The sequence below is a fragment of the Protopterus annectens genome, chromosome 13.part0 (assembly GCF_019279795.1).
Source record: "Protopterus annectens isolate FY-2018-M chromosome 13.part0, PAN1.0, whole genome shotgun sequence".
In the NCBI taxonomy this organism is placed as follows: Eukaryota; Metazoa; Chordata; order Ceratodontiformes; family Protopteridae; genus Protopterus; species Protopterus annectens.
Window position 1 is genome coordinate 310,569,961 of NC_056747.1, and position 24,000 is coordinate 310,593,960.

Consider the following 24,000-nt stretch of genomic DNA (forward strand, 5'->3'; position numbering starts at 1 on the left):
AGGTAAATTTGTGATTCTATAACTCAGCTAATTTCTTTTTATTTCAGATGGTCCCCAAAACATGCAATTGTATCCCACTGAATCAAAAGTAAAAGAGGGTGATATGCTGACTTTGTCATGCATGGGGGAGTCTAATCCAAGTCCAATAATCAGCTGGAAGAAACTGGGTTCTGACCACCAGGATAACTGGAATATTTCCACATCCAATGGACAATCAGTGCTGTCCATTCCAAACATCACTTCCAGAGAAAGTGGCACCTATGTATGCATTATAGAAAATGAAATAAACAGAACAGAACTAAATGGATTAGTCACAGTGTTGTGTAAGTAAACCTATTTGTAAACCTGTGTCTGTGTTTGCTAAACTGAGCATCGTATGTAGTAACTAAATGAAGTAGAACTGCCCGAAGCATGTGGTGTAACCTTCCGTTCACTAATAAGGTTCCATCACTATAAATCATGTTTCTGTGGAAGAGAAAAAAACTCACTCTGAGCTGTTGCTGTCCTAAAGCAGTGCCACTGTTTGCAAACAATTTCCACTTTGTCCGATGAAAAATATTTTAAAAGAATATTAATGCCAGACATTTACATGGTTTAGCTCCACATTCCTGTCAGACTCAAAGATAGATCTCAACTGTTCAGATTTTTGCTTATTTACATATGTTCCTCTTAAAATTTGTTGTTTTCCTGAAAAGCACTGATGTTTCAAATAAATAATGATATATATTTGATGTTTTGACTTCATATCCTTCAGAAAATGCATTATAATACAAATAATTTTATTGCAGCAACTTTCTAAGTTTATAAGACTAATATTTAAAATATTTCCCTATTTTTGGCATTTCTCCCCCAATTATTTCAGGCATTCCACAGATTTCTTGCAGTAGGAGACTCAGCCTTATGCTCATTCAAACCAGATCATATTGAAATTTTCATTAGGCAATTCAACAGACATTTAATTATCCTGCATACTCATCCCCCATCTTCATTATCCATACTTTATCTCGCACTGGCAGCATTTTCTCATTGTATCTATAAAAGCAACCTTATTTCTAGAGACTTTAATGTGAACAGGTATGGACCTCAAAACACTTATCTTAATCAGACTGTAAGCCCATTCATTCTTGCACAGTGAATTACTGAACCCAGAAACCCTTATCCACGTCCTTCAAAAGAAATTCTTCTTGCAATTTTTCTTACCAATGCACCTCATAGGTGTCACTGTACACAAGTCCTTCCTAACTTCTGTTTCTCTTTGACCACTTGCCTTTTATATCTTTTGGCCTTTTAAACAATCAGAGCTTCCTCCTTGTACTGTGCAATGGAAAGAGTTTTCATTTAATAAGAACGTGTCCGTTATTAACGGAAATCTGCTGCTATCATCCCTCTTCATAAACCCGCTAATCCCACCTGGTCTCACCAGTTCTGACCCACTGCACTACTCTTCTGCATCACTCAGATTGTGCAAAAATATTCTGTATAAGCAGATGCTGCATTTCATCCAAGACAAATCTATTCTGTCTCATTCATATCCTGTGTTTTGCCTCTTAACAATACCACCGCTACACTACTTACAGCAACAAGCATTATTATTTCAAATTTTTGATAGAATTCAAGTTTTACTGTACTCCCATCCTCTGATTTCCTGGCAAGCTTCTTGATATTCCCACACTGGAGAGGAATCCATGTTGGGAGAGATCCCCCATTTCCATGTACAAACTCCAATATCAGCCCCTGATGGTACTTTGTACACCTCAGACCATTGAGTGATTTTCCTAGTTCCTAACTCCCGACTCCAGTCTGCTGACATCGGCAATAGCGTGTATAGGCAATAAGGAATTACTGAGGTGATGTCTCTATTCCAGGCTCATATGGCGGTCATGAAATCTCTGACATACTGCCTCCTAACTGGTGTCACCTGTCTGAGCACTGACGTCTGACAGAGGCCCATTAGAGAAACTCACAGCAGGTTTTATTTCCTCAGGACAGGCACATCTATCAGTCCTGCCTGGCCATTTAAACACCGAGGTAACTAATCAAACTTGAGTCACCTGGGCTTCATCCGGGCTTTATCCATGTATGCCATCAACAATCCGAGAACAAACTATTCAAAGTAGTACTTCCTTATGTTTTTATAAATCCTACTGGTTTTTTTTTACCAGTTCATTGGTACACTGTGCATTCCTCTCCTCTAAGTTCTTCATTTTCTCTTAGCTTCATCATTTACTGAAAAGCAGGTTTCTTATTTCCTTAAACATGGACAGGACAGAAGCTGCATACATAGTGAAGTGCTTTGTAAACAATGTACAAAAATAACATGGATGATGAAAAGCTTATGGCTTGGGGTGTTAGATTTGAGGACAATCTATAATCTACCAACAGGACCTTACAAAAGGAGATTTCATTATACAATACAGTCAGCACCAATTAAAGATCGATAAACAACACTACAGACTGTAGGTTATGAGGTGGCTGAGGAGATCTCAGGTTAACAACTCGCACTATATGTTGTATCCATATTGTGACATAACCCTTTGAAGGGATCTGATGGAATGTATTAACTATGATAGTGTAGAGACTGTCTTTTTTAGGATGACAGAATTAATCCATTGCAAACAGGGCTTGAAGCTTGTAGACTGTGCTGATAGACTTGTTATCAAGAAGTGGAAAGGGTTGCCATGAATGAGTTTTTCAGCATGATTGTACTGCATTGTGTAATTTGCTAGTATTTATGCTGGCTTAAGGCAAGTTTGTGATTCAGTAACTGAGCTACTTTATTTTTCTTTCAGATGGTCCCCAAAACATGCATTTGGATCCCACTGATTCAAAAGTAAAAGAGGGTGATATGCTGACTTTGTCATGCATGGGAGAATCTAATCCAAGTCCAATCATCAGCTGGAAGAAACTGGGTTCTGACCACCAGGATAACTGGAATATTTCCACATCCAATGGACAATCAGTGCTGTCCATTCTAAACATCACGTCCAGAGAACGTGGCACCTATATATGCATTATAGAAAATGAAATAAACAGAACAGAACTATATGGATTAGTCACAGTGTTATGTAAGTAAACCTATTTGCAAACCCTTGTTTGTGTTTCTTAAACTGAACATCATTTGTAGTGACTAAATGAAGTATAACTGTCTGAAGCATGTAGTGTAACCTTCCATTCATAAATAAGGTTCCATCAGTACAACTCATGGTTCTGTGGAAGAGAAAAAAACTCACTTTGAGCTGTTACTGTCCTAAAGCAGTGCCACTATTTGCTAACAATTTCTACTTTCTCCGAAGAAAAATATTTTAAAAAGAATATTAATGCCAGACATTTACATGGTTTACCTCCACATTCCCGTCAGACTCAAAGATACATCTCAACTGTTCAGATTTTTGCTTATTTACATATGTTCCTCTTAAAATTTGTTGTTTTCCTGAAAAGCACTGATATTTCAAATAAATAATGATATATATTTGATGTTTTGACTTCATATCCTTCAGAAAATGCATTCTAATACAAATAATTTTATTGCAGCAACTTTCTAAGTTTATAAGACTAATATTTAAAATATTTCCCTATTTTTGGCATTTCTCCCCCAATTATTTCAGGCATTGCACAGATTTCTTGCAGTAGGAGATTCAGCCTTATGCTCATTCAAACCAGATCATATTGAAATTTTCATTAGGCAATGCAACAAACATTTAATTATCCTGCATACTCATCCCCCATCTTCATTATCCATACTTTATCTCGCACTGGCAGCATTTTCTCATTGTATCTATAAAAGCAACCTTATTTCTAGAGACTTTAATGTGAACAGGTATGGACCTCAAAACACTTATCTTAATCAGACTGTAAGCCCATTCATTCTTGGCACAATGAATAACTGAACCCAGAAACCCTTATCCACGTCCTTTAAAAGAAATTCTTCTTGAAATTTTTCTTACCAATGCACCTCATAGGTGTCACTGTACACAAGTCCTTCCTAACTTTTGTTTCTCTTTGACCACTTGCCTTTTATATCTTTTGGCCTTTTAAACAATCAGAGCTTCCTCCTTGTACTGTGCAATGGAAATAGTTTTCATTTAATAAGAACGTGCCTGTTATTAACGGAAATCTGCTCCTATCATCCCTCTTCATAAACCCGCTAATCCCACCTGGTCTCACCAGTTCTGACCCACTGCACTACTCTTCTGCATCACTCAGATTGTGCAAAAATATTCTGTATAAGCAGATGCTGCATTTCATCCAAGACAAATCTATTCTGTCTCATTCATATCCTGTGTTTTGCCTCTTAACAATACTACCACTACACTACTTCCAGCAACAAGCATTATTATTTCAAATTTTTGACAGAATTCAAGTTTTGCTATACTCCCATCCTCTGATTTCCTGGCAAGCTTCTTGATATTCCCACACTGGAGAGGAATCGATTTTGGGAGAGATCCCCCATTTCCATGTACAAACTCCAATATCAGTCCCTGATGGTACTTTGTATACCTCAGTCCGATGTGTGATTTTCTTAGGTCCTAACTCCCTACTCCAGTCTGCTGACATCAGCATTAGGGTGTATAGCCAATAATGAATTACTGAAGTCATGCCTCTATTCCAGGCTCATATGGCGGTCATGAAATCTCTGACATACTGCCTCCTAACTGGTGTCACCTCTCTGAGCACTGACTTCTGACAGAGGCCCATTAGAGAAACTCACAGCAGGTTTTATTTCCTCAGGACAGGCACATCTATCAGTCCTGCCTGGCCATTTAAACACCGATGTCACTAATCAAACTTGAGTCACCTGGGCCTCATCCGGGTTTTATCCATCAATGCCATCAGCAATCCGAGAACAAACAAACTATTCAAAGTAGTACTTCCTTATGTTTTTATGAATCCTACTGTTTTTTTAACAGTTCATTGGTACACTGAGCATTCCTCTCCTCCAAGTTCTTCATTTTCTCTTAGCTTCATCATTTATTGAAAGGCAAGTTTCTTATTTCCTTAAACATGGACAGGACAGAAGCTGCATACATAGTGAAGTGCTTTATAAACAATGTACAAAAATAACATGGATGATGAGAAGCTTATGGCTTGGGGTGTTAGATTTGAGGACAATCCATAATCTACCAACAGGACCTTACAAAAGGAGATTTCATTATACAATACAGTCAGCACCACTTAAAGACCGATAAACAACACTACAGACTGTAGGTTATGAGATGGCTGAAGGGGTCTCAGGTTAACAACTCGCACTATATGTTATATCCATGTTGTGACATAACCCTTTGAAGGGATCTGATGGAATGTATTAACTAAGATAGTGTAGAGACTGACTCTTTTAGGGTGACAGAATTAATCCATTGCAAACAGGGCTTGAAGCTTGTAGACTGTGCTGATAGACTTGTTATCAAGAAGTGAAAAGGGTTGCCATGAATGAGCTTTTCAGCAGGATTGTACTGCATTGTGTAACTTGCTAGTATTTATGCTGCATTAAGGCAAGTTTGTGATTCTGTAACTGAGCTACTTTATTTTTCTTTCAGATGGTCCCCAAAACATGCATTTGGATCCCACTGAATCAAAAGTAAAAGAGGGTGATATGCTGACTTTGTCATGCATGGGAGAATCTAATCCAAGTCCAATCATCAGCTGGAAGAAACTGGGTTCTGACCACCAGGAAAACTGGAATATTTCCTCATCCAATGGACAATCAGTGCTGTCCATTCTAAACATCACTTCCAGAGAAAGTGGCACCTATATATGCATTATAGAAAATGAAATAAACAGAACAGAACTATATGGATTAGTCACAGTGTTATGTAAGTAAACCTATTTGCAAACCCTTGTTTGTGTTTCTTAAACTGAATATCATTTGTCGTGACTAAATGAAGTAGAACTGCCTGAAGCATGTAGTGTAACCGTCCATTCATAAATAAGGTTTCATCAGTACAACTCATGGTTCTGTGGAAGAGAAAAAACTCACTTTGAGCTGTTACTATCCTAAAGCAGTGCCACTATTTGCAAACAATTTCTACTTTCTCTGATGAAAAATATTTTTAAAAGAATATTATTGTCCATATATTTACATGGTTTACCTCCACATTTCTGTTAGACTCAAACATACATCTCAACTGTTCAATTTTTACTTCTTATTTACGTATGTTCCTCTTAAAATTTGTTGTTTTCCTGAAAATCACTGATATTTCAAATAATTAAATAATGACATATATTTGATGTTTTGACTTTATATCCTTCAGAAAATGCATTCTAATAAAAATAATTTTATTCCAGTAACTTTCTAAGTTTATTAGACTAATATTTAAAATATTTCCCTATGTTTGGCATTTCTCCCCCAATTATTTTGGCTTTATTTGCACAGATTTCTTGCAGTAGGAGGTTGAAAAATATGCTCATTCAAACCAGATCATATTGAAATTTTCATTAGGCAATGCAACAAAGATTTAATTATCCTCCATTCTCACCCCCATCTTCATTATCCATACACTGGCACCATTTTCTCATTGTAGCTATAAAACCAACCTTATTTCTGGAGACTTTAATGTGAACAGGTATGGACCTCAAAACAATTATCTTAAACAGGCTTTTAGCCCATTCATTCTCGCACATTGAATTACTGAACCCAGAATCCCTTATCCACCTCCTTCAAAAGAAATTCTTCTTGATATTTTTCTTACAAATGCACCTCATAGGTGCCACTGTACACAATTCCTTCCTAAATTCCTCTTTCTTTGACCACTTACCTTTTATATCTTTTTGGCCTTTTAAACAATCAAAGCTTCCTCCTTGTATCGTCCAGTGGAAAGAGTTTTCATTTGATAAGAACCTGCCCGTTACTTAACAGAAAGCTGCTGCTATCATCTGTCTTCGTAAATCCGCTAATTGCACCTGATCTAACCAGTTCTGGCGCACTGCACAACTCTTCTGCATCACTAAAATTCTGCAAAAATATTCTATATAAGCAGATGTTGCATTTCACCCAAGACAAATCTTTTCTTTCTCATTCATATCCTGTGTTTTGCGTCTTAACAATACCACTGCTACACTACTTCCAGCAACAAGCATTATTATTTCAAATTTATGACAGAATTCAAGTTATACTATACTCCTGTTCTCTGATTTCCTGGCAAGTTTCTTGGTATTCCCACACTGGAGAGGAATCCATTTTGGGAGAGATCCCACCTTGCCATGTACAAACTCCAATATCAGCCCCTGATGGTACTTTGTACACCTCAGTGGGATGAATGATTTTTCTCGGGTCCTAACTCCCTACTCCAGTCTGCTGACATCAGCATTAGGCTGGATAGGCAATAAGGAATTACTGAGGCCATGTCCCTATTCCAGGCTCATAGGGTGGTCTTCATCATTTGATGAAAGGCAGGTTTCTTCTTTCCTTAAACATGGACAGGACAGAAGCTGAGTACATAGTGAAGTGCTTTGTAAACAATGTACCAAAGTAACATGGATGATGAGAAGCTTATGGCTTGGCATGTTAGATTTGAGGACAATCCATAATCTACCAACAGGGCCTTACAAAAGGAGATTTCATTATACAATACAGTCAGCACCACTTAAAGACCGATAAACAGCACTACAGACTGTAGATTATGAGGTGGCTGAGGGGGTCTCAGGTTAACAACTCGCACTATATGTTATATCCATATTGTGACATAACCCCTTGAAGGGATCTGATGGAATGTATTGACTAAGATAGTGTAGAAACTGACCCTTTTAGGGTGACAGAATTAATCCATTGCAAACAGGGCTTGAAGCTCATAGACTGTACTGATAGACTTATTTTCAAAAAGTGGAAATGGTTGTCATGAATATGCTTTTCAGCCACATTGTACTGCATTGTGTAAAGTGTTAGTGTTTATGCTGCACTAAGGTAAATTTGTGGTTCTATAACTCAGCTAATTTCTTTTTATTTCAGATGGTCCCCAAAACATGCAATTGTATCCCACTGAATCAAAAGTAAAAGAGGGTGATATGCTGACTTTGTCATGCATGGGGGAGTCTAATCCAAGTCCAGTCATCAGCTGGAGGAAACTGGGTTCTGACCACCAGGATAACTGGAATATTTCCACAGCCAATGGACAATCAGTGCTGTCCATTCCAAACATCACTTCCAGAGAAAGTGGCACCTATATATGCATTATAGAAAATGAAATAAACAGAACAGAACTATATGGATTAGTCACAGTGTTGTGTAAGTAAACTTATTTGTAAACCCGTGTCTGTGTTTGTTAAACTGAGCATCGTATGTAGTAACTAAATGAAGTAGAACTGTCTGATGCATGTGGTGTAACCTTCCATTCACTAATAAGGTTCCATCACTATAAATCATGTTTCTGTGGAAGAGAAAAAAACTCACTCTGAGCTGTTGCTGTCCTAAAGCAGTTCCACTATTTGCAAACCATTTATTCTTCTTTTTCAGATGAAAAACAAATTATACAGAATGCTAACGACCAGACATTAACTTGGCCTACGTCTCCTTTCCCATCAGATTCAAACATACATCTCAACTGTCCATATTTTTGCTAGTTATTTTGGTCTGCTCCTCATCTTGCAAATCGCTGATGTTTCATGTCACTAAACAATGACATGTATTTCAGTTTTTACTTCATATCCTTCAGAAAGTGCATGCTAACAGAAACCTTGTTATTCTAGCAATGCTCTAAGTTTATAAGACTACTATTTAGAATATTTCCCCCTTTTTGTCCTTTCCCGTTCAATTATTTCAGGCTTTGCACAGATTCCGTGCAGTAAGAGGTTGAGTGGTATGGTCACTCAAACCAGATTATATTGAATTTATCATTAGGTAATGAAACAAACATTTAATTATCCTAAATGCTCATCCCCCATCTTCATTACCCATAATTCATCTCACACTGGAAACATTTTCACGTTGTATTTGTAAAAGGAAACTTATTTTCCAGAGAGACTTTAATGCAAATCACTGTTGTCCCAGTCCTCTTCAATAAACACATCACACAGAATGATATTTGACATCCTTTATTAAACTTCCATAAACATAACTTTGCTAACAATTATTAATTACAACTGAAACATAGTATAGCTGATATTAATCACAGCATAAACACCCATGTAATGTTAACTAGGACAGCATGACCTTGCTCATCCTGACCCAGTAAGCAGCTTCCATACCTCCACTCACTTACTTTACTTATGAAGCACCATCCCATCACTCACTTCATTTACCATTTATTGAATTACACATCCAATGAAATAAGCAGCATCCTTACCTTCCCAAGCTTATTTTACTTATGAAGCAGCATCCCATCATGCACTTCATTTACCAATTATTGAATTACACATCCAATAAAATAAGCAGCATCCTTACCTTCCCTCACTTATTTTACTTATGAAGCAACATCCCATCATGCACTTCATTTACCAATTATTGAATTACACATCCAATGAAATAAGCAGCATCCTTACCTTCCCAAGCTTATTTTACTTATGAAGCAGCATCCCATCATGCACTTCATTTACCAATTATTGAATTAAACATCCAGCCAAATAAACAGGATCTTTACTTCCACTGGCTTAGTTTACTTATCAAGCAGCGTCCAACTGCTCACTTCCCTTTCCCAGCTCATTGAAATGAAAATCCAACACCAGAGGGGGAACACAAGAAGGCAAGCCTGTCTCTTTTCTCTGCCCTACCCAGATTGATAAAATAACCACAATCCCCACTATTTCACCAAAATGTGATTCCTTACCCAGTTACACTTGCATAAACCCCTTAAGCCCCTCCCTGGCCTTACCTTATTTCCTCCCAATCATCCCTCATTCCTATTTAACCCTTTCAACCCTCCTACCCTTTTAATTCCCACTACTATGTTTATCTAACCCCCCCCCCCGCCCCACTGAAGATGTCCCAGGACAAATCGGTTTGTTACCAAATCTCATATATTTCAAATCACTAAATAATGACATGCATTTGAGTTTTTGACTTCATATCCTTCAGAAAATGCATGCTAACACAAATCATTTTATTGCACCAACTATCTAAGTTTATAAGGCTAATATTTAAAATATTTACCTATTTTTAGTATTTCTCCCGCAATTATTTCAGGCTTTGCACAGATTTCTTGCAGTAGGAGGTTGAGACATGACCTGTCATGACCTCTGGAATTACTATCTAACTGTAGCCTCCAAATAGGCTTTGTGCCTCATGAATGGAGAAAGGCAACAGTCATCTATGTGAACAAAGGTGGGCCATCTACAGACCCTGGAAACTACAGACCCATAAGTCTCACTAGTCTTATATATAAAGCCATGGAAAGAATTATCATGGAAATGATCAACAGTGATATAGTAAATCTCCAGACACTGGACCCAACCCAGTTTGGTTTTGTCAAGAGCAGATCATGCCTACTCAGCCTGGTCGACTTCTTTGAGAAGGTCAACAAATCAATGGATGATTGCAAAATCGTTCACACTGCCTACCTTGACCTGGCTAAGGCATTTGACCAATACCCCACTTGGACATTGTTGACAAACTCAAGAGTTGAGGTACAAACCTGTATGTCACCTGGTGGACAGCCAACTTGCACACAGACAGGACCCAGGAAGGTAGAAATGGGGAGTTCACCTCTACAAAGAGGCCAGTCACAAGTGGAGTCCCTCAAGGATCAGTCCTTGGACTGCTCTTTTTTGGCATTTACTTCTCAGAAGTCAAGGCCAATGCCAGTGGTCTCTCGATGATTGCAAATTAGAAGCTGTCATCAAATCCCACACTGACACAGATGTTCTCCAGGAGGGGCTGACACAGACAAACAGCTGGTGTCAGAGCCATGGACTAAAACTAAATGCAAAGAAATGCATAATAGTATCCTTTGGGAAGTCATCCTTCCCTGGTTACTAGCATATTGACAACACATCTCTTAGAGTTGACCCAATAGTCAGGGACTTAGGGACACACAAGACAGTACTGTAACCTTTAACCATCACGTGTCTATAGTGGTGAGGAAATAATTTTTTCTTGCACAACTTCTGAACAAAGGTATGGCATCTAAGTCCAAGGAAGTCATTGCTCCACTGTATTCGCCATTCATCAGACCTGTCATTGAGTACAATGCCCCCTTTGGTATGTAACTAACCAAGCATATTCAACAACAGAGGTTCCTCACTAAAAGAATACAGGGCATAAGTAAAATGTCCTATGCAGACCACCTCAAGGCCCTATCTCTGTATTCTGTCTCCTGCAGGCTTTTGAGGGGAGATCTATGGCTGCCATATAGGGCATTGTCAGACCTCACTCTAATGGACCTCCTACATATCCACACAACAAACAGCATGAGAATTACCAGTTCTAAAGACTGAAGCCTTCCCTGTGATATAAATAGGACCTGCTGCAGAGATAGGTATGTATCCCAGAGACTACACCATCTATGGAACAGCTCCCCACCCATGTGAAGCAGAGCTCCTCCCTAACTCAATTCAAGTGCAACTTGGACAATTGGATGGGAAACCAGAAATTCATCCCTGGTTTGGCACCTATGTATCTAATGGACATAGGTAACCTATAAATGGTTCATATCCCAGGCCCATGCTTACACTTATCAAGGGTATCAGAACTTGTGAGAGATTTGGGATGCATGGCTAGGCTTAAAAAGTCCCTTGTGCTCATTGGCCTAGTAAATACATATGAACCTATGCTCATTCAAACCAGATCATATTGAAATTATCATTAGATAATGTAACAGACATTTAATTATTCTACATACTCATCCCCTGTCTTCATTATCCATACTTTATCTCACACTGGCAGCATGTTCTCATTCTATCTATAAACGCAACCTTCAGCATTAGGTTGGATAGGCAATAACAGACCTGGTGCTGCCTCTATGGGCACTGGCCTCTGCCAAACGCCCAATGCAGAGATATACAGCAAGCTTTTATTCCCCAGTAAAGAAGCACCTTTCCTCCCTGCATGGCCATTAAACAACAAAGTAATAAAACTTAGGTCACCTTTATCCTCATTAGTGCTGTATCACTGTATGCCATCAGAAATGTGAGTTTAAAAAGGCTATTTGTAGTAATATTTGCTTACCTTTTTAAGAGTCCTACTGTTTTTTTTTTCATGACCAGTTTATTGATGCATGGAGCATTCTTTTTCTCCAATTTTTTTCTTAGCTTCATCATTTGTTGAAAAGTAGGTTTCATATTTCCTTAAATATGGACATGACTGAAGCAAATTACATAGTGAAGTGCTTTGTAAGCAATGCACAATACTGACATGGTTTTTGAGAAAGCTCATGTCTTGGGATGTTAGATTTGAGGACAATCTATAATCTACTGACAGGACCTTACAAAAGAAGATTTCATTATAGGATACAGTCAGCGTCACTTAACGGACTGATAAACAGCAATACAGACTGTAGGTTATGAGGTGGCTGAGGGGGTCTCAGGTTAAAACCCCACACTATATGTTGTATCCATATTGTGACATAACCCTTTGAAGGGATCTTACAGAATGTATTAACTAAGATATTGTAGAGACTGTCTGTGACAAACTGAATCCATTGCAGGGGTTGAAGCTTGTAGACTGTACTAATACACTTGATAATAAATAGAGGAAATGCCTGTCATTAATGATTCTTTCAGCATGATTGTACTGCATTGTGTAACTTACTAGTGTTTATTCTGCACTAAGGCAAGTTTTCTGAATTTGTAACATACCAAATTTTTTTTGTTCTTTCAGATGGCCCCCAAAATGTGCAATTGTATCCCACTGAATCAATAGTAAAAGAGGGAGATACGCTGACTTTATCATGTAGGGGAGAATCTAATCCAAGTCCAAGCATCAGATGGGAGAAACTGGGCTCTGAACACCAGGATAACTGGAACATTTCCACATCCAAGGGACAATCAATGCTGACCATTCCAAACATCACTTCCAGAGAACATGGCACCTATGTATGCATTATAGAAAATGAAATAAACAGAACAGAGCTATATGGGTTTTTCACAGTGTTATGTAAGTAAACACATTTGCAAAACCCTGATTTGCATTTGTTATTCTGAGAATCCTATATAGTAACTTAATGAGGTAGAACTGTCTGAAGCGTGTTGTGTAACCGTCCATTCACAAATATGGTTCCACCATTACAACTCATGTTTCTAAGCTGCTACTGTCCTAAAACTGTGTCCCTATTTACAAACCATTTATTCTTCTTTCTCAGATGAAAAACAAGTTAAAAAGAATATTATTGCCCAGACTTAAACACAGTCTATCTCTACACTCCCATCAGAATTAAACCAGTTCATACTGAAAGTATCATTAGGTAATGTCCAAAAGGCATTGCCATTATTTGCTCTCATTTTTTACTCTTGATGTAAATAAGTTGTTTTTTTTTTCCCTCCATGTAAATATTTAACTCTATTATCCTATGTTAAAGATAGCTGATGGATTATTTTCAATTATTTATCTCTTGTTTATTGTTTTAAATACACCTACAGTGTATTTGTATTTACTGTCTTGTTCATATGTGATAGTTTAATTGTCTGTTCTTTTTCTGTGGAGCTTTTCTCCCCAGGCCTCTGCTGTAAATGGACCTGTGTCCAGTCGGACGTTCCCAGTAAACTAATGTAAAATAAAAGTAAATAAATAAATAAAAAAAGAATGCAACAAACATTGGGTCTATATTATCTAGCTGAAAGCTGTTTACAGTGAATACGGCAACATCGAACAATAAACCGCAAAATCCCACTAACGCAAACAGCCAGGTCACTGATTTTTTTCCTAGGGAAAAAAAATCGCTTGGCTGTTACCGTGAAATTGCCCTTTACTCCACTGTAGTGCAATCTCAGAATTGGTATATTTAGTTAGGGGGTGTGTGGGGAGTACAGCCCCCCACATCAGCGAGTGTGTGGGGCAAAGCCCCCCACTTTGTAATGATTTAGGTGGTGATTTAGGTGGTCTGCTGTATTTGGTTGGTACACCGATTTTTTTCCTTAAAAAAAAATCGGTGACCTGCACGTTCGCGTTAGTGGGTTTTCGTGGCTTATTGCTCGATGTTGCTGTATTCGCTTTTGGCAAGATCATATAGACCCCAAACATTTATTTATCCTACATACACATCGTTATTATCCATCCTACATACACATCCCATGGTCTTCATTATCCATCCTACATACACTTCCCACAGTCTTCACTATCCATCCTACATACACATCCCATGGTCTTCATTATCCATCCTACATACACATCCCATGGTCTTCATTATCCATCCTACATACACATCCCATGGTCTTCATTATCCATCCTACATACACATCCTATGGTCTTCGTTATCCGTCCTACATACACATCCCACAGTCTTCACTATCCATCCTATATACACATTTCACAGTCTTTATTATCCATCCTATATACACATCCCCTGGTCTTCATTATCCATCCTACATTCATTATTCGTCCTACATACACATCCTATGGTCTTCGTTATCCGTCCTACATACACATCCCACAGTCTTCACTATCCATCCTACATACACATTTCACAGTCTTTATTATCCATCCTACATACACATCCCATGGTCTTCAATATCCGTCCTACATACACATCCCATGGTCTTCATTATCCGTCCTACATACACATCCCACGGTCTTCACTATCCATCCTACATACACATCCCATGGTCTTCATTATCCGTCCTACATACACATCCCACGGTCTTCATTATCCATCCTACATACACATCCCATGGTCTTCATTATCCGTCCTACATACACATCCCATGGTCTTCACTATCCATCCTATATACACATTTCACAGTCTTTATTATCCATCCTATATACACATCCCATGGTCTTCATTATCCGTCCTACATACACATCCCACGGTCTTCATTATCCATCCTACATACACATCCCATGGTCTTCATTATCCATCCTACATACACATCCCATGGTCTTCACTATCCATCCTATATACACAATTCACAGTCTTTGTTATCCATCCTATATACACTCATCCCCTGGTCTTCATTATCCATCCTACATACACATCCTATGGTCTTCGTTATCCATCCTACATACACATCCCACAGTCTTCACTATCCATCCTATATACACATTTCACAGTCTTTATTATCCATCCTACATACACATCCCATGGTCTTCATTATCCGTCCTACATACACATCCCACAGTCTTCACTATCCATCCTATATACACATTTCACAGTCTTTATTATCCATCCTACATACACATCCCATGGTCTTCATTATCCATCCTAGATACACATCCTATGGTCTTCATTATCCATCCTACATACACATCCCACAATCTTCATTATCTTTATTGGAAACAGTTGCACATCTCGTTGATGGTTGTGACATACTAATGGCAGAAGGACTGTGTACTGAAAGTTTTAATAATGTGACAAGACTGTTGCACTGGGGATTGTGCAAACATTATGGTATTGAAGTGGTTGAAAAACACTGGAAACATGAGCCACAAAGCATCATAGAAAATGATGAAGTCTACATTACATGGGATCACCCATTACAAGCAGTTCGAAAGATAGAGGCTAGAAAACTAGATATTGTGGTCCATGTAAAGAAAACAAAAGTAACATTGATCATTGAAATCACCATACCCAGTGACTACAGTGTCTTGTTTACAGGGAGACAGAAAATCTTAAAATATCAGGATTTGTAGGCATAAACCAGAGCAACGTGGAGGAAACATACCCAGACAGTTCCAGTAGTAGTAGGAGAGATGCGTCTTATAAAAAAAAAAGAATCTTCAGTTGTATTTAGACATGTTACCAATACATGTAACCCTGTACGAATTTCAGAAGGAGTCATTACTAGGCACATTGCAGGTGCTGCTAAGAGCACTTCTGTCTGACATCAAAGATTGAAGCAATACTATTTTCATAAACTTTGGTCGTACTTTGACTTAGGAATTTGGTCCACTCTCATCATGATATTAGAAACCCAAAAGACTTGGAGAAATTAAAAAAAAAAAGAATCCATCCTACATACACATCCCACTGTCTTCATTATCCATCCTACATACACATCTTGTGGTCTTCATTATCCATCCTACATACACATCCCACGGTCTTCATTATCCATCCTACATACACATCCCATGATATTCATTATCCATCTTGCATACACATCATATGATCTTCATTATCCATCCTGCATACACATCCTGCGGTCTTTATTATACATCCTACATATACATCACGTGGTCTTCATTATCCATCCTTCGTACACCCGTGGTCCTCATTATCCATCCTACATACACATCCTTCTGTCTTCATTATCCACACTTAATCTCACACTGGAAATATATTCTCTTTGCATCTTTAAACCTGCGTCTTATCCTCAGAGATTTTAATTGAACTGTTCTGGACCACAAAACTCTTGTCTTAATCAGACCTTACGCATATTCATTCTCTCACAAGGAATTACTGAATCCACACACCGTAATCTACCTCCTTGAAAGGAAAGTCTTCTTGACATTTTTCTTAGAATTGTACCACATAGGTGTCACTCTACACATATCCTTCATAACTTTCTCTTTCTTTGGCCACTTGCCTTTTAAATATTTTTGACCTTTTAAACAATGAAAGCTTCCTCCTTGTATTGTGCAATGGAAACAGTTTCCCTTTAATAAGTACCTGTCCCTTACTTAACAGAAAGTTGCAACTCTCATTCCCCTCCCTAAATCCACTAATCATACCTGATTTGACCAGCTCTGAACCAGGACATTACTCTTCCTTATCACTAAAGTTCTGCAAAAAATATTCTATATAAGCAGATTTTACAGTTCATCCAAGACAAATCTTGTCTGTCTCATTCATATCATGAGTTATGCCTGTTAAAAATACAACTACTACCCTGTTTCCAGTAGCCAACATTATTGTTTCAAATGTTGTACTTGGGACTTGCTACTGTCTCAATTAGTCTTTTTGTAAACACCTTTATTGAATTATCACTTGTGACATAGGCTCATTTACATTTATGTAAAAGTAATCAAACTGTATTAACATGTTAAAATCAACAAACATTATGCTTCAGAGATATTGCTATATATCATATAACCTAAGGAACATTACATAAATTATTCAATTCATGTGCCTTTTTTAAACAAAAAGCATCTTTATTAAACCATCACTTACAAAATAAGCAATCATACATTTATATAAATGGAAACAAACCACACCAACACAATCCTAGTTGCAAGCATTTTACATCGCAATTATTCTTGATTTAAAAAGTCTTTGACTATGTTGATTATGATCTTTTTCAGGATCTAGCTTAGTTAAAATTTGGCTCAAATGTCTTGTGGTAGGAGCAACCTCCATAACAGACATTTTCAGGTTAAAGCTGCTAATTCTTTATCATCTTCTGCTCACTTTAGTTTTAGTGTGGCAGATTTACATATAAATATGGATATATATCTGTATGCATGTCTGCTTGCATTTGTGTGTGTATATGTATAATGTATAGATGTTCTATGATGTTTTAAATTTACCAGTCTATATTTACCTCCTGTGTATTCCTGTTTTATGGGTCATGGCTGAAAATGTCAACTGATTAGCCTATCCACACAGGTATAAAGGTAACAAATGAGTGAATGAATGAATGAATGAATAAGTAAATAAGTACATACATACATAAATAAATGATTTGCATAGACATAGGATTGCTCATCCACGATAGCCTTTACCTGTCTATGTTTTTATTTCTGCTTTATATTTATGTTTTATATAGTTCTATTATATAATTTATAACTTATATAAATGTATGTTTTTATAGTTGTAAAGGGCTACAAACAACATTATAGACAGATGCATTAAGCTTATAGGGTCAACACTAAAGAGTTGCACACATTTTTAAATTTGTGATAGGGTGATAGAGTCACAGTCTGATGACACAATTTAATTTTCTTGATCTATTCCTGTTTTAAATCATAGTCTCCTTCTCAGATTGTCTTTTTGTAATCTCACACTTTGGATGACCTATTTTATGGCTTCATAGGTAGTAAGATATACAGATGAGACAACCACTGAGGAGTCTAGCCTTGTTTCCTAGCTATTCTAGTACATTCTTTGGAAAAATATCTTGCTCACAGTTACATAGTAGGCAATGAATGCTGAGGCATTCAAACTGGAGACTACAGAAAGCAGCTTGTTAACAGCTGATAGACTTAATCCCCTGTCCTCTGTACTAACCATCAGACTAAATCCAGGTTGTGGCACCGGGACAAAAAAGGCTCTTTTTGGTCCCTAGTCATACACTTTTTCCCTGAGTTATACACCTTTGCATAAAAAAAAAAAAAAAAAAAAAAGAAAACATAACATTTCAGTCTAAAACAGTATGTGACAACTACAACCATAGTAACAAGCTTCCGTCATTAATCGGACAAAAGTTAATGGCTTCCTTCATAAATTGGACAAAAGTTAATGTGTGTATTATGTGGTTTCATTTCTGCATGGATTTTTGTGCATGCCTGTATGTGTATGAGCCTGTCCATACTAAGCAGTGCAGTTGTAACAACATATACACAAGAATGTGAAATGCTGCATCAAACTAGAACAAATATATTTCTAGCCAGCCATAAACCGGGTCTATATTAAATCAATGAAAACCCACTTAAATGAATAGCATTTCATCGGAAATGCCGTTCATCGACTGGGCCCCCCACATCCCCGCTAATTATATGTACCAACTCCGAGATCACACTACAGTGAGGAAAGTGCAAATTTTCTGATCTTCACTGTACCGTGATCTCAGCATGAACAGTTCGTCATTTGTCGTGACTAAATGAAGTAGAACTGTCTGAAGCATGTAGAGTAACCGTCCATTCATAAATAAGGTTTCATCAGTACAACTCATGGTTCTGTGGAAGAGAAAAAACTCACTTTGAGCTGTTACTGTCCTAAAGCAGTGCCACTATTTGCAAACAATTTCTACTTTCTCCGATGAAAAATATTTTTAAAAGAATATTATTGTCCATATATTTACATGGTTTACCTCCACATTCCTGTTAGACTCAAACATACATCTCAACTGTTCAATTTTTACTTCTTATTTACGTATGTTCCTCTTAAAATTTGTTGTTTTCCTGAAAATCACTGATATTTCAAATAATTAAATAATGACATATATTTGATGTTTTGACTTTATATCCTTCAGAAAATGCATTCTAATAAAAATAATTTTATTCCAGTAACTTTCTAAGTTTATTAGACTAATATTTAAAATATTTCCCTATTTTTGGCATTTCTCCCCCAATTATTTTGGCTTTGTTTGCACAGATTTCTTGCAGTAGGAGGTTGAAAAATATGCTCATTCAAACCAGATCATATTGGAATTTTCATTAGGCAATGCAACAAACATTTAATTATCCTCCATTCTCACCTCCATCTTCATTATCCATACACTGGCACCATTTTCTCATTGTAGCTATAAAACCAACCTTATTTCTGGAGACTTTAATGTGAACAGGTATGGACCTCAAAACAATTATCTTAAACAGGCTTTTAGCCCATTCATTCTCGCACATTGAATTACTGAACGCAGAATCCCTTATCCACCTCCTTCAAAAGAAATTCTTCTTGATATTTTTCTTACAAATGCACCTCATAGGTGTCACTGTACACAAGTCCTTCCTAAATTCCTCTTTTTTTGACCACTTACCTTTTATATCTTTTTGGCCTTTTAAACAATCAAAGCTTCCTCCTTGTATCGTCCAATGGAAAGAGTTTTCATTTGATAAGAACCTGCCCGTTATTTAACAGAAAGCTGCTGCTATCATCTGTCTTCATAAATCCGCTAATTGCACCTGATCTAACCAGTTCTGGCCCACTGCACAACTCTTCTGCATCACTAAAATTCTGCAAAAATATTCTATATAAGCAGATGTTGCATTTCACCCAAGACAAATCTTTTCTTTCTCATTCATATCCTGTGTTTTGCGTCTTAACAATACCACTGCTACACTACTTCCAGCAACAAGCATTATTATTTCAAATTTATGACAGAATTCAAGTTATACTATACTCCTGTCCTCTGATTTCCTGGCAAGTTTCTTGGTATTCCCACACTGGAGAGGAATCCATTTTGGGAGAGATCCCGCCTTGCCATGTACAAACTCCAATATCAACCCCTGATGGTACTTTGTACACCTCAGTGGGATGAATGATTTTTCTCGGGTCCTAACTCCCTACTCCAGTCTGCTGACATCAGCATTAGGCTGGATAGGCAATAAGGAATTACTGAGGCCATGTTCCTATTCCAGGCTCATAGGGTGGTCTTCATCATTTGATGAAAGGCAGGTTTCTTCTTTCCTTAAACATGGACAGGACAGAAGCTGAGTACATAGTGAAGTGCTTTGTAAACAATGTACCAAAGTAACATGGATGATGAGAAGCTTATGGCTTGGCATGTTAGATTTGAGGACAATCCATAATCTACCAACAGGGCCTTACAAAAGGAGATTTCATTATACAATACAGTCAGCACCACTTAAAGACTGATAAACAACACTACAGACTGTAGATTATGAGGTGGCTGAGGGGGTCTCAGGTTAACAACTCGCACTATATGTTATATCCATATTGTGACATAACCCCTTGAAGGGATCTGATGGAATGTATTAACTAAGATAGTGTAGAAACTGACCCTTTTAGGGTGACAGAATTAATCCATTGCAAACAGGGCTTGAAGCTCATAGACCATACTGATAGACTTGTTTTCAAAAAGTGGAAATGGTTGTCATGAATGAGCTTTTCAGCCACATTGTACTGCATTGTGTAAAGTGTTAGTGTTTATGCTGCACTAAGGTAAATTTGTGATTCTATAACTCAGCTAATTTCTTTTTATTTCAGATGGTCCCCAAAACATGCAATTGTATCCCACTGAATCAAAAGTAAAAGAGGGTGATATGCTGACTTTGTCATGCATGGGGGAGTCTAATCCAAGTCCAATCATCAGCTGGAAGAAACTGGGTTCTGACCACCAGGATAACTGGAATATTTCCACATCCAATGGACAATCAGTGCTGTCCATTCCAATCATCACTTCCAGAGAAAGTGGCACCTATGTATGCATTATAGAAAATGAAATAAACAGAACAGAACTAAATGGATTAGTAACAGTGTTGTGTAAGTAAACCTATTTGTAAACCCGTGTCTGTGTTTGCTAAACTGAGCATCGTATGTAGTAACTAAATGAAGTAGAACTGTCTGATGCATGTGGTGTAACCTTCCATTCACTAATAAGGTTCCATCACTATAAATCATGTTTCTGTGGAAGAGAAAAAAACTCACTCTGAGCTGTTGCTGTCCTAAAGCAGTTCCACTATTTGCAAACCATTTATTCTTCTTTCTCAGATGAAAAACAAATTATACAGAATGCTAACGACCAGATATTAACTTGGCCTACGTCTACTTTCCCATCAGATTCAAACATACATCTCAACTGTCTATATTTTTGCTAGTTATTTTGGTCTGCTCCTCATCTTGCAAATCGCTGATGTTTCATGTCACTAAACAATGACATGTATTTCAGTTTTTACTTCATATCCTTCAGAAAGTGCATGCTAATAGAAACCTTGTTATTCTAGCAATGTTCTAAGTTTATAAGACTACTGTTTAGAATATTTCCCCCTTTTTGTCCTTTCCCGTTCAATTATTTCAGGCTTTGCACAGATTCCGTGCAGTAAGAGGTTGAGTGGTATGGTCACTCAAACCAGATTATATTGAATTTATCATTAGGTAATGAAACAAACATTTAATTATCCTACATGCTCATCCCACATCTTCATTACCCATAATTCATCTCACACTGGCAACATTTTCACGTTGTATTTGTAAAAGGAAACTTATTTTCCAGAGAGACTTTAACGCAAATCACTGTTGTCCCAGTCCTCTTCAATAAACACATCACACAGAATGATATTTGACATCCTTTATTAAACTTCCATAAACATAACTTTGCTAACAATTATTAATTACAACTGAAGTATAGTATAGCTGATATTAATCACAGCATAAACACCCATGTAATGTTAACTAGGACAACGTGACCTTGCTCATCCTGACCCAGTAAGCAGCTTCTATACCTCCACTCACTTACTTTACTTATGAAGCACCGTCCCATCACTCACTTCATTTACCATTTATTGAATTACACATCCAATGAAATAAGCAGCATCCTTACCTTCCCAAGCTTATTTTACTTATGAAGCAGCATCCCATCATGCACTTCATTTACCAATTATTGAATTACACATCCAATGAAATAAGCAGCATCCTTACCTTCCCTCGCTTATTTTACTTATGAAGCAGCATCCCATCATGCACTTCATTTACCAATTATTGAATTACACATCCAATGAAATAAGCAGCATCCTTACCTAACCAAGCTTATTTTACTTATGAAGCAGCATCCCATCATGCACTTCATTTACCAATTATTGAATTAAACATCCAGCCAAATAAACAGGATCTTTACTTCCACTGGCTTAGTTTACTTATCAAGCAGCGTCCAACTGCTCACTTCCCTTTCCCAGCTCATTGAAATGAAAATCCAACACCAGAGGGGGAACACAAGAAGGCAAGCCTGTCTCTCTTCTCTGCCCTACCCAGATTGATAAAATAACCACAGTCCCCACTATTCCACCAAAATGTGATTCCTTACCCAGTTACACTTGCATAAACCCCTTAAGCCCCTCCCTGGCCTTACCTTATTTCCTCCCAATCATCCCTCATTCCTATTTAACCCTTTCAACCCTTCTACCCTTTTAATTCCCACTACTATGTTTATCTACCCCCCCCCCCCACTGAAGATGTCCCTGGACAAATCGGTTTGTTACCAAACCTCATATATTTCAAATCACTAAATAATGACATGCATTTGAGTTTTTGACTTCATATCCTTCAGAAAATGCATGCTAACACAAATCATTTTATTGCACCAACTATCTAAGTTTATAAGGCTAATATTTAAAATATTTACCTATTTTTGGTATTTCTCCCCCAATTATTTCAGGCTTTGCACAGATTTCTTGCAGTAGGAGGTTGAGACATGACCTGTCATGACCTCTGGAATTACTATTTAACTGTAGCCTCCAAATAGGCTTTGTGCCTCATGAATGGAGAAAGGCAACAGTCATCTCTGTGAACAAAGGTGGGCCATCTATAGACCCTGGAAACTAAAGACCCATAAGTCTCACTAGTCTTATATATAAAGCCATGGAAAGAATTATCATGGAAATGATCAACAGTGATATAGTAAACATCCAGACACTTGACCCAACCCAGTTTGGTTTTGTCAAGAGCAGATCATGTCTACTCAACCTGGTTGACTTCTTTGAGAAGGTCAACAAATCAATGGATGATTGCAAAATCGTTCACACTGCCTACCTTGACCTGGCTAAGGCATTTGACCAATACCCCACTTGGACATTGTTGACAAACTCAAGAGTTGAGGTACAAACCTGTATGTCACCTGGTGGACAGCCAACTTGCACACAGACAGGACCCAGGAAGTTAGAAATGGGGAGTTCACTTCTACAAAGAGGCCAGTCACAAGTGGAGTCCCTCAAGGATCAGACCTTGGACCGCTCCTTTTTGGCATTTACTTCTCAGAAGTCAAGGCCAATGCCAGTGATCTCTTGATGATTGCAAATTAGAAGCTGTCATCAAATCCCACACTGACACAGATGTTCTCCAGGAGGGGCTGACACAGACAAACAACTGGTGTCAGAGCCATGGACTAAAACTAAATGCCAAGAAATGCATAATAGTATCCTTTGGGAAGTCATTCTTCCCTGGTTACTAGCATATTGACAACACATTACTGTTGACCCAATAGTCAGGGACTTAGGGACACACAAGACAGTACTCTAACCTTTAACCATCACTTGTCTATAGCGGTGAGGAAATAATTTTTTCTTGCACAACTTATGAACAAAGGTATGGCATCTAA

At 37.7% G+C, this 24,000-nt stretch overlaps 2 protein-coding genes across 2 annotated transcripts in view; both read left to right on the forward strand.

Annotated features, from left to right (window-relative positions):
- The window catches only part of LOC122787898 (neuronal growth regulator 1-like), a 19,508-nt gene extending 11,282 nt beyond the window's left edge, over nt 1-8,226 (forward strand). Inside the window, exons 2-5 of the mRNA XM_044054822.1 lie at nt 48-323; nt 2,790-3,065; nt 5,535-5,810; nt 7,943-8,226. Coding sequence (XP_043910757.1) covers nt 48-323; nt 2,790-3,065; nt 5,535-5,810; nt 7,943-8,226 — 1,112 coding nt within the window. The remainder of the gene's footprint in view (nt 1-47; nt 324-2,789; nt 3,066-5,534; nt 5,811-7,942) is intronic.
- A 4,522-nt stretch (nt 8,227-12,748) lies between these two features.
- LOC122788337 (contactin-5-like) overlaps nt 12,749-24,000 on the forward strand; it is a 28,823-nt gene continuing 17,571 nt past the window's right edge. The window contains exons 1-2 of the mRNA XM_044055413.1: nt 12,749-13,018; nt 20,898-21,173. Coding sequence (XP_043911348.1) covers nt 12,913-13,018; nt 20,898-21,173 — 382 coding nt within the window. The 5' untranslated portion in view covers nt 12,749-12,912. The remainder of the gene's footprint in view (nt 13,019-20,897; nt 21,174-24,000) is intronic.